Below are 11,337 nucleotides of genomic sequence, written 5' to 3' on the forward strand. Positions count from 1 at the left end.
GCAGATAAGTNGTTCGCGTTTTCCGATTTCATAAAGACCCGGAACGCAGAAAAGGTAGCTTACTAATTCAAGCAAAGGAACAAAAATAGTAACTCAGTATTGTTTTCCTCAATGTCACTTCGATATTAGGCAAATTTTACAAAGATACCTTAAGTTTCGTTGCCGGGTATACACGTTGAGTTTGTGAGCCAAAAAGTAAAATCACGGCAATTTACATGCAAAACTGCAGCTAGATACACCAGTTTATGGTAATGTTATGCGTTTTTGTTTGTATTTTTATATTTTAAAAACGTTCTTTTATGTTTTTGGTTAGTAAACTTGATATTTTCTGTTTTTTTACTCTTGAATCGATTGAGTGTTCAATAAAAGTTGATTATTTTTGTGAGGTTTATTATTGTGATAAGATATAACATTAGTAGAAAGCCATTTTTACGCGCAGAAGTGCTTGGTTTTTAAAAAATCGCAATATTTAAATGAAAAACAGCACCCAGCAATGATAAAATGCTATGCCGTGGGCTCCGTAATGGTGGCGACTATGACGTCATAGACGCGAGACAATGGATAACAAGACTCGTTGTTTTACAATCCGTTTCCTAACTTGGTCTATACTAACTTTGGTCCAAACATCTCCAACAAACCACAACACCAACCAGAGAAAACAAGAGAGCCGTATGTTTTTTTATTATTTATTATTATAGAACACAAGTACGAAACATTAATACGAAAAACAGTTGTACACAGCTATGGGTCCCTTTTATTAGTGCATGTCCGCTATGTCCACTATTTCCGCTATGTCCGCTATGTCCACAACGTCTACTATGTCCGCTATGTCCACAATATTCACTACATAGTGGACATAATTTTAGAGTACTATGCTATGAATGTATATGAACTTGTAATAAAAGAATGTTAATAATAGCTCTTGATAAAGGTCACATTTTTGCTGCAAATTATGTATTGCTTCACCGTTTTTGCGCACAATAAAGGATTTTCTCATAAATTATCATAAATTACATAGCTCGTTTGTCCGTTAGGTGTAGCGACCACGCTTATTTTCTTCCAACTAAATGTAAATATGTTTTTAACTGTAAGCGTGTTTTAACAACTGGTGTTTTGTCACTATATCCTGTCTTTTCGTTTGAAACATTTCTAAATCTTCGCTACTGTAATCGAAGAGACAAATAAAACTTATTATTATTATATCTCCAGGTGCAAATGATTGAATTTCGTATATATATATTTTAAAAATATTATATTTTAATTATTTAATAGGAATAACCCCAGTAATCAGCTTTGATGCTCGTTTTATAAAGTCGTGATAATAATGGCAAATATTTCTGGGACATTTTTTTCTGCTTATTATTAAAAGGGGCCGTAAAAAGAAAATGTCTCGTCTGAGTGTCCCACTAGGCCTAGGGGAAGTGTCCCACCTTCTCCTACCCTTCTATGCATTCGTAGGATAAAATATTAATCCATTCACAGCCTAATTTCTCTAGAAGGCCATGATCCAGTTCGAACAATACCCATTAGATTTATTGCATAGCAGTTGGCAAACTTGATTTTCAAAGCGTACAGTACGATTTCGTGCTGTTTATGGGTACTTCTATTGATAAAATCTTTTAACAAGCAAAGTTTTTTTTTAACTGTCTGGTTGTACCCTGTCTGTTTTTGAATTACACTTAATTCTCGTGGAAATCGCTAAATAACTTCTCGCGTGTTTTATTATATTTTTTTAAACTGTTGTCAATTAATAAAGGTATAATACTAGTTCTTGGTATTAACCAAAAAAAACTGTTATAGGCTACATTTTGATTTTGAAAATAATTAGTAGTGTGTGCCTAAATGTCCCGTCTTCCCCCATTGTACTATATATATTTCGTTACAAGCATTTGGAAAAATCATACAATTTTTAAAAATGTAATCTCTGTAGTCTATAATCTGCAGTCGGCCCAAATTTTGTTTTGTTAAAACTATCGTTCAACACCAAGAATGGTATCCTCCAGTCTGAGAGATGTCCATGAGCCGTAGTTGGACTCCTGCAGAAGCCGGTGTCGTAAAAATAAAAATAAACAGAAGCCTTTGTGCATTGATAGAACTGCTCAAATGTAACCCAAAAGTACCATTAAAGTTACCAAAACGATACAGCTTATAAAAATATTGCGTGAAAAAAACGCTAGAGTAAAAAAAAATGACTGTTTTGACAATGCATGGGATTTCCCATAAGAAAAAGGGACTGAACTTTGACCGTTTCTGGTTACTAAACTACTAAAGAAAAGTCAAATTTTATTTTGGATTTAGTATAATGAAGGCTTCTCCTGTGTGAATATATTATTAAAATAAAATTCCGACTTTGTTATTTTTTAAGAACCTAGGTACATACCCAATTATGCTGACTCGACATATTTTCAAGCCTAATGCTCAACAGGAAAAACTGACTTTTTATAAAACAAGAGATCACAGATCTAATGAATAAGCACGTTTTAAACTAATTAGCATAAGATAGTAGAGTCGGGGAAGATGGGACACTTTTAACACATAATATCCAAATAGCCTGGTCGTGTTTTAAACAATTAACAACGGTCTGTGGAAGTCGTGAAGATACGTTTTTATATCTCAATAAATGTTCTTTGTATACTACCAAATGAAAAAAGAAAACAAAATGAAAAAGTGTCCCATCTACCCCCACCCTGCTAAATTAATAAATCCTTTTACTACAACGGTCGACTGGGCTCGACCAAAAACAAATCTAAAGTAACCAGCAAAACGGGTTCTAGTCGCCCTTGGTGACTGTGGAGCAGTAGGCAGAATGTATTTATACATGTATTATAACTAATGAAACTTATGACGTATGAGGATTGAGTGATTGGTAAAGAATATGTGTAAATAGGTATTGTACAACTCCTGTACCATGTGTTTACTGTAAATTTTGTTTTCGTTTGTTTTCATGAATTTTGACAAACCGTAATCACGCAGTAATTACGTAATATTAGAGGTTAATATTAATCACATGGTGTTGAAATAAAAAAAAATGTTTCAAATACGATTAATGATAATACGGTATAAAAGTAGTGCATTTAATGCGTCCCACTTAAATGCTAACAGTTTGATTCAGTCGTGAATCGTTGTTTGTAAACTTACACTGGTTAACGTTGTCGTCGCCTAAAAACGTTTGTTTTCATGAATTTTGACAAACCGTAATCATGCAGTAATTAGGTTATGTAAGAAGTTAATCTTAATCATATGGTGTTGAATTAGAAATAATGTTTCAATTACGATTAATGATAATACGGTCAAAGAGTAGTGATTACTTTTTTGGATTTTTTATTTTATTTTATGTATGGCTGATAATTGTTCCAACCTATTAGTGACCACTGGGTTGGAACAATTGTCGTTAAAAACACATACGCCTACAATGGTAGCAGCGACGAGCATTGATCCCATTACCTAATGATTACAGGTAGGCGCGCTAACCGCTACGCCACGGCGCCGGTATGTATTACGATTGGATTTCAATCAAAAGAATGAAGAAAAATGCTAGAATTAAGAATTTAGATTTATAAGCGAAGACAAGATTAACTAATATAAGTTTATAAGTCAACACAGCGTACGGGAAAAATATAAAATGCATTCTACAAATTGCTCCACAGAGTCGGACTCTGCTGTTCCACAGTCACCAATGGCAACTAAAAATCGCTTTTTAGTTACTTTTGGTTTGTTTTTGATCGAGCGTATAGTCGACCGTTGCAGTAAAAGGGGTAATTAATATTATAATAATTAGTTTAATGCGTGCTCGCCCATTAGGTCTTTGATCTCTTGTTGCTTTATTGTTGAACAACAGCTGGCTTAAGCTTTGTACTTAGAAATGGTTTGTAAAGTGTTTTAAATAGCCTAATCAAGGCTAAAAAAAGGCCGTGTACCGGTATTTTATGACTGTGGCCTCTGATCTAGCCATGGTGGAGTAAAAGGGGCATACCAACGCGCGCCTGCCTGTTACCCAGGGGTAATGGGTTTAAGGCTCGTCGCTGCTACCATTGTGGTCGTATGTGTCCTTGGGCAGGACACTTAACGGCAATTGCTCCAACCCAGTGGTCACTAATGGGTTGTCCAAATTATCAGCCATACATAAAACGAATAAAAAATCCAAAAAAATAATCACCTACAAAGTAACATAATATAGTACAATGGGGAAGATGGGACACTTAAGCACATATTGCCAAATATTTTCAAAATCAAAATAGATGACGGTTTTTGGTTAATACCACGAATTAGTACTATCATTCCTTTATTAATTGACACCAATTTAATAAAATAGAATAAAGCACACGAGGGGTTATTTAACTATCCGCACAACAAGTGAAATTTTACAAATTCGAAAACACACAGGATAAGATGGGACAGTTTGAAACCATTGTTAATTTTGATTATTAAGTGTATTTATAAATAGGAATATACGTAAATAACACAAAATAATGCTGTACGCTTTAAAAAAGTCTAAACAGTCTATTTCTTGCTCTACTGCTATAGTTTTTAACATGTTACCTACACATTATACTATTGCATCAATTGGTATGGTTTGAACAACAATGGGTAATGTTCGAACATCAATGGATAAATATTGTATCCTACAAATGTATATGAACTTGTATTAACAGAAAATTGACTATAACGCTTGATAAAGTTTTTATTTTTGCTACAAATTGGGTATTACTACTCTGTTTTTGGCACAAGCCCCATATATTTTCAAAATATTATATTTTTATTATATGAATATCTTATAGTTGAAAACCCTCTGAGGTATAAATTACTAAATTAAAAGTAAATCTTTTAAAGTTTGGCAATGAAAACATACAAAACTACGATGTGGGGGAAGATGGGACTCTAAATTGAAATATATTTACATTAGCAGTATTCTACAACTTGTAGTTAACCCACTGAGTTTAACAGGCTGTGCTAGTTTCTTTACAATATAAACTTTATATATACACTGTTAAACGGGTATTTTTTTGGTTGTTTTTATCTCAAATTAAAGTCATATTGACCCCTGCCTGTTTTCTTCATGCTTATATCTCAGTGTTTTTCTACAAAACTAAAACTAGTTTTATGAGACAAAATCAAACTGTACGAAATATTCAAGGTTGTTTTATGAAGCTATGAAACTAGTTTAATCGTTCGCACACGCAAACTAAAAAAAAATCATTGGCTTTACTATGATTTAGCGAGTATTAAAAAATAGCACCTTACTATTTCGCATGTTTTACCTGTTCAAAGTATACTGTTTCTATTTTACATATTTTATTAATATTTAAAAACAGTAATCAGCTTTGACGGGCGTTTTATAAGGTCGTGATAATACTGTCGTATTGAACACGGTATTGAACACGTTAGTGGTCATATGGATCCTTTTTCGTCGAACAGTTGTTCTTGGATTTGTTGTTGTTGTTGTTGTTGCTGATAGGGCGATTATTTTCCGCACTTAGCCTAATTCTTAATTCTAGTATTTTTCTTTAATCTCTTGATTGAATCAAATAGTAATATATATTGAATCAAATAGTAATATATATTTATAATTTTTAGACTAAATTTTCAGATTTAAAACTGCACGATGAGCGATTAATTAACGATTACTTTCCTCATGCACTTTACATAGCGGAAACACTGTTTGGAGTTTGGCGGGGAACGACGTGTTATATAAGATAAGAAATCCACACAACGATTCACGACTGAATCAAACTATTAGCATTTAAGTGGGGACGCATTAAATGCACTACTCTTATACCGTATTATCATTAATCGTAATTGAAACATTATTTTTAATTCAACATCATATGATTAATATTAACTTCTAACATTACCTAATTACTGCGTGATTACGGTTTGTCAAAATTCATGAAAACAAACGTTTTTAAGCGACGACAACGTTAACTAGTGTAAGTTTACAATAAACACATGGTACAGGAGTTGTACAAAGCGTATTTACACATATTCTTTACCAATCACTCAATCCTCATACGTCATAAGTTTCATTAGTTAATACATGTATAAATACATTCTGCCTACTGCTCCACAGTCACCAATGGCGAATAGAACCCGTGTTGTAGGTTACTTCAGATTTGTTTTTGATCGAGCCCAGTCGACCGTTGTAGTAAAAGGATTAACTAATATAGCAGGGTGGGGGTAGATGGGACACCTTTTCATTTTGTTTACTCTTTTCATTTGGTAGTAAACAAAGAACATTTAATGAATTATAAAACCGTATCTTCACGACTTCCACAGACCGTTGTTAATTGTTTAAAGCACGATCAGGCTATTTGGATAATATGTGTTACAGGTGTCCCATCTTCCCCGACTCTACTATCTTATGCTAACTAGTTTAAAACGTGTTCATTCATTAGATCTGTGATCTCTTGTAATTCTATAACCTTATTTTCCTGGTTATCATTAAACGGGGGTCCGTAAAAGGAAAATTAAAAAATGTCTCGTCTGACAAAGTGTCCCATCCTCCCCCACCCTACTATACATGGTAACTCGTAAGCTGGCACGAGGTGTTGAACCCGTGTTATAACGACTGTCGTTTTTCGGCCACGCCAGGATAAAGTAAGTTACATTTATACATTCATTCCAACAAAAATGAAAATTTGTATATGCATAGATATGCTCAAATGTAACCTAAAGGTACCATCAAAGTTTGCCAAAACAATACGACTTTTAAAAAAAAATTTGTTACTTCAGCTGGCGAATTTGCTGCTTTGAAACCCATTTTTACCAGCTTTTTTGTTTAAAACTTGGATGGTAGCTTTAATACATATTTGAGCATATCTATTAATACACAAATTTTGATTTTTCGTTGGTATGCTCCTTAAAGTATACTCTGGCCATGGTCTCTGTCCGAAACGACGTTTAGACCAACAAGAGATCAAAGATCTAATGCGTGAGCACGGTATAAACTAACTGGAATAGTAATAATTATCCATTTTGAAACTTAAGACGTGTAAGGATTGAATGTTTGGTAAAGAATATGTGTAAATACGCTTTGTACTACTTCTGTATCATGTGTTCACTTGTAAACGTTTGTTTTTGTGAATTTAAATAAACCGTAATCACGCAGCATTATAGGTTATGTTAGAAGTTAATATTATTCATATTGTGGCGGCTGCATAATGATTTATTGCGAGCGGTAAACTAAAAGAGCGAAGAAAAACGTGAGACGCAGATTTTATACGGAAGATAACGATTGGAAAATGCACTCGTCTACGCTTTGGCGCACACACGCTAATTGTGCAGTTTTAAACCTGAAAATTGAGGTTAAAAAGTATAAATTTATTTTATGATTTGATTTCAATCAACAGATTAAAGAATAATGCTGGAATCAGGAATTGAGACAGTTGCGAAAAAAATGTTTTTCGAAAAGGATCTATACGACCAGAGCCATAGAAATACCGAGTAGTCCAACCCATTGTTACGTAAAACACAAATTGAACGGCAATTTGGGTCCAAAATAACACAGTAGGTATAGGGAAAATGCATGTTTTTCGGTAAATTAGAGATAAACTTGAGTCTAAAAACAAATTTAAAGGTTGAAAAGTGTAAAAAACAAGTGTTATTTGTTTTCTGTATCAAAAAAAGTCAAAAAATGGAATTAGAAGCGGTTGATTTGTGACATTTTAGTCATTTAATGGGGGTAAATTTATTTGTTTTTTCAAAAAAACGTTTGGTAATGTAAATAGAAGCTGTTTTACGCCTTTCCACAAAAGGAAATCGAAAATAAAACTCAACAAGTTTGTTTAAATTCATTGCGAAAGTTACCGCTTTTGCTCTATTTTGAACACACAAAGACGGCAGTTGGACTACTCGGTGTTTTTACGACTCTGTATACGACCACTACCGTGCTTAATGACGTGCCCAATAACATGACAAACTCACTCGTGATGACGGTAGGCACGTGACGTAATGTTTGTCTGGCGCTGTTTCGTATTTGTCTTATTTATTCGAAGAAATGTAAACGTCATTTTAAGAGGGGTATAAGACGTTGAAAACAATTTTTGAGGTGTGCGTGTGCGAAACCGATTAACGAATTATTTTAGAAAATCATATTTAATGTATAAGTCAAATTTAATATATATAAGTTGAAGAGTCTAAAAAACATGGGTAATTTTTTCTTTTCTGCATCGAAAAAAGTCATTTAGAAGCGCTGAGTTTGTGACGTCACTTAAAATGAATAATTTTGTATATTTTTTGCAAAGAATGTATGATAAGGTAAATATAGGTTTTTTTATGCCATCCCACAAAAATCTAATATCTTTCGTTTATTCATCCACTTTTGCTTGCTTTTGGATGCACAGTGGCGGCAGTTGGACTATACTGAGAGTTTATATGACTCTGGTGTAGTAGAGGTGGAAATCCTCTTTTTTGTAGCCTCTAAGCAAAGTTTTCCTTCATCCCTTATGTTAAAACATTAACTCAGTGTTTTTTTCCTAAAGCAAACCAATAAGAAATGATCGAAATTACTTGTAACGATCGACTTGGTAAAAAAGTTCGAGTGAAGTGTAATTCTGATGATACAATTGGGGATCTTAAGAAACTTGTAGCAGCGCAAACCGGAACAAGAGCTGATAAAATTGTTCTTAAAAAGTGGTACACAATATTTAAAGATCATATCAGTCTGGGAGATTATGAAATTCATGATGGAATGAATTTAGAACTCTATTATCAGTAAATCTGTCAATTCTTTGACAGTCCTACTTTAAACTCTTGTAGACTTGAAACAGATATGGTTGTTGCTATTGATAATTTTTTTGGTTGCTATTTACTGTACAGTAGAAACTCAAAGTATAAAGGAAGGACCTATATTGGATTTACAGTGAACCCAGAACGAAGAATTTCTCAACATAATGCTGGTGCAAGTAAAGGTGGTGCTTACCGTACCAGTGGTAGAGGACCATGGGATATGACGATGATTGTGCACGGTTTCCCTTCTGATATTGCAGCATTAAGGTTTGAATGGGCTTGGCAAAATCCAAAAAGATCTCGCCGCCTGAAGCATATTACATGTAAAACTCGAAAGGAATCCATGTTTCAATATCGAATAAGAATCATGTCAAATATGTTAACACAAACACCTTGGAAGAAGCTGCCCCTCACTGTTCAATGGTTGAAACAGGAATATGCCGTTGATTTGACTCCACTCCCACCTAATCATATGCCCATCATGTATGGCCCAGTATCTGCCAAAGTAAAAAAACATAAGATAAATAAAATTAAAAACCAGCTGAAAACACCATGTCTTTCACAACAAAATGTCCCGACTACTAGCAATTGTGACTCAAATTTGATTAATACTGAAATCCTTAATAGCAGTTTAGATGAAGATTGTATGTCACTCATTGATCGTCTTTCTCATAAATCTATGGCCAAGCAATCAAAATCGTGTCTCACGAGTAGCACATGTTGCACATTGTGTAATGTTTCTTTACCTGTCAATGTGGAAAACGCACCATCTATTCTTAAGTGCCCAAATGAAAGTTGCAATATGGCATCACATTTGTTATGTCTTGCAAAGCATTTTTTATCGAATAAGTTTGACCAATTGTTGCCTGTTGATGGTTATTGTCCATCTTGCAATGATTCTTTACTGTGGGGAGCTTTAATTAGGCAATCCAATGGTTTTCATAGTTATTTAAAAATGCATTCTCAGATTTGTTAAACTAAGTTTTAAAACTGCATCATTCTTTGTTAATAATCCCCAAAACAAGATTAGTACAAATAAGATGTTTCAATTAATTTACCATAACTTGCAGAAATATTTTAAGTTTAAATTCTTTTTAGCTAATATAGCTACTTCATTGATCATTTACATTAAGCCAAGTGAATTTAAACATGGCCCACTGGTTCCACCGTAACCCATTCAAAGCAACAGCTGCTCAATCTTTTGATGTTAGAAAAATTTCAATGAAGTCCGATTTCAACAAAGTGATGGGGTGAGTGATGAACCTTTTGTTACATATCTTTTTTTATTTTAACAAACATTATTTAAAAATATTTTATATAACATTCCAAATTTTGATTTTAGAGACCTTAGAAATGCAAGGAATGCCTTATTGTCTTTGTTCAACGATCCATTAGCATCTCCTGATAAAATGGAGTCAGTCAGCAGTGATTACTTCTCCTTAATTCAAGGTTTATTTGAAGTTCCTGCTCCAACTACAGATGATGCCAGCACTTCTCAGACAGAGACCACAACTGAAATAGAGGATTCAAAAACTGAAAAAGAAAAAGACAATAAAAAAGGTTAGATCCGATTTAGTTTAGCTGTGTTATTGCAAATGTTTGGTTTGTTATTGTAATTCGATTTTGTAGTTGCAAGATTAAAATGGATTAAAGAATCCAGGCCAGCTCATACAAGTTGGTTTTAATAGAAAATATACACTTAAGTTAATAAATAGTAGTGGTCTTTTTTGTTACAATTTTGTTTGGCTAAAAGACGTTTTAAGTAAAATGTGCACCACAAATATGAGATGTACCAGCAACAGCAAGTATAAAAATATTGTTTGGAAAACAAAATTAACTAGATATTAATTAAAAATTTGAAACTTGGAAAATCATTTCTTTACAATACAAAGCTTAATAGGCTATTTTGTGTGATTTGCCACTGATCTCTAAGAAGTAAGCTGTTATTAAAGTAATGTATTTGCATTAAATAGGGTTCTGACTAGTGATGTACCGAATCGTTAAAAAAACGATTCGGCCGAAACCGAATATTCGGCCATTTGTGCCGAATCAATTCGGCCGAATCAACCGAATCGTTTATGACGTCATCCGAACCCACGGCGACGGGCAGTCGGTAAAAACGACATAAAGGAAAATACTTTATCATGGCACCGTGTCACACACAAGTATCAACAATTTCAATATAAGTCTTTAATGTGGCAATAAAGCGTTGTGGGAAACATTAGTCTCCTAATAACGCGCGTATTTACAAACCAAAACTACAGGAAACGTAAATCGTTGGGAGAAAAGCACAACGGTGACGGACGAGCGTGGATTAGATAAATTTAATTAATTAATTTTATTGCAACACGGACGAGCAGTTAATTCGGGAACTTAAAAATTCTTTACTGTAACGGTGTAACCATTGACAAAACCTGTGTTACGCAAACAAAAAAAATTATTTACTTTTGTGACGAAAAAAACATTGTGTATGAGCGTCCCATTTTACGCTCTGCGTCGGCTTGGGAAATAAAGGAAGACGCATGCGATAGCATACTTTCAACACTTAGTAAGCGAAGCATCGTTGTGAATTTGTTCTTGTAGAAACCGACGAAATGCTAATCTTAGTCTAAT

At 33.8% G+C, this 11,337-nt stretch overlaps 2 protein-coding genes across 2 annotated transcripts in view; both read left to right on the forward strand.

Annotated features, from left to right (window-relative positions):
* Positions 1 to 8,476: 8,476 nt before the first annotated feature.
* LOC100186424 (structure-specific endonuclease subunit slx1-like) lies at positions 8,477 to 9,794 on the forward strand. Its single transcript, XM_002132142.4, has one exon. It carries the CDS (start codon positions 8,768 to 8,770, stop codon positions 9,698 to 9,700), a length of 933 nt encoding a protein of 310 aa, XP_002132178.2. The 5' UTR covers positions 8,477 to 8,767; the 3' UTR covers positions 9,701 to 9,794.
* LOC100178522 (BRO1 domain-containing protein BROX-like) overlaps positions 9,793 to 11,337 on the forward strand; it is an 8,113-nt gene continuing 6,568 nt past the window's right edge. Inside the window, exons 1-2 of the mRNA XM_002132140.5 lie at positions 9,793 to 9,974; positions 10,067 to 10,284. Coding sequence (XP_002132176.3) covers positions 9,874 to 9,974; positions 10,067 to 10,284 — 319 coding nt within the window. The 5' untranslated portion in view covers positions 9,793 to 9,873. The remainder of the gene's footprint in view (positions 9,975 to 10,066; positions 10,285 to 11,337) is intronic.

The sequence above is a fragment of the Ciona intestinalis genome, chromosome 3 (genome assembly GCF_000224145.3).
Source record: "Ciona intestinalis chromosome 3, KH, whole genome shotgun sequence".
NCBI lineage: Eukaryota > Metazoa > Chordata > Ascidiacea > Phlebobranchia > Cionidae > Ciona > Ciona intestinalis.

Bases quoted from the DNA above. Each gene is read 5' to 3' on its own strand.
- LOC100186424 (XM_002132142.4), top strand. From the start codon at position 8,768: ATGGTTGTTGCTATTGATAATTTTTTTGGTTGCTATTTACTGTACAGT.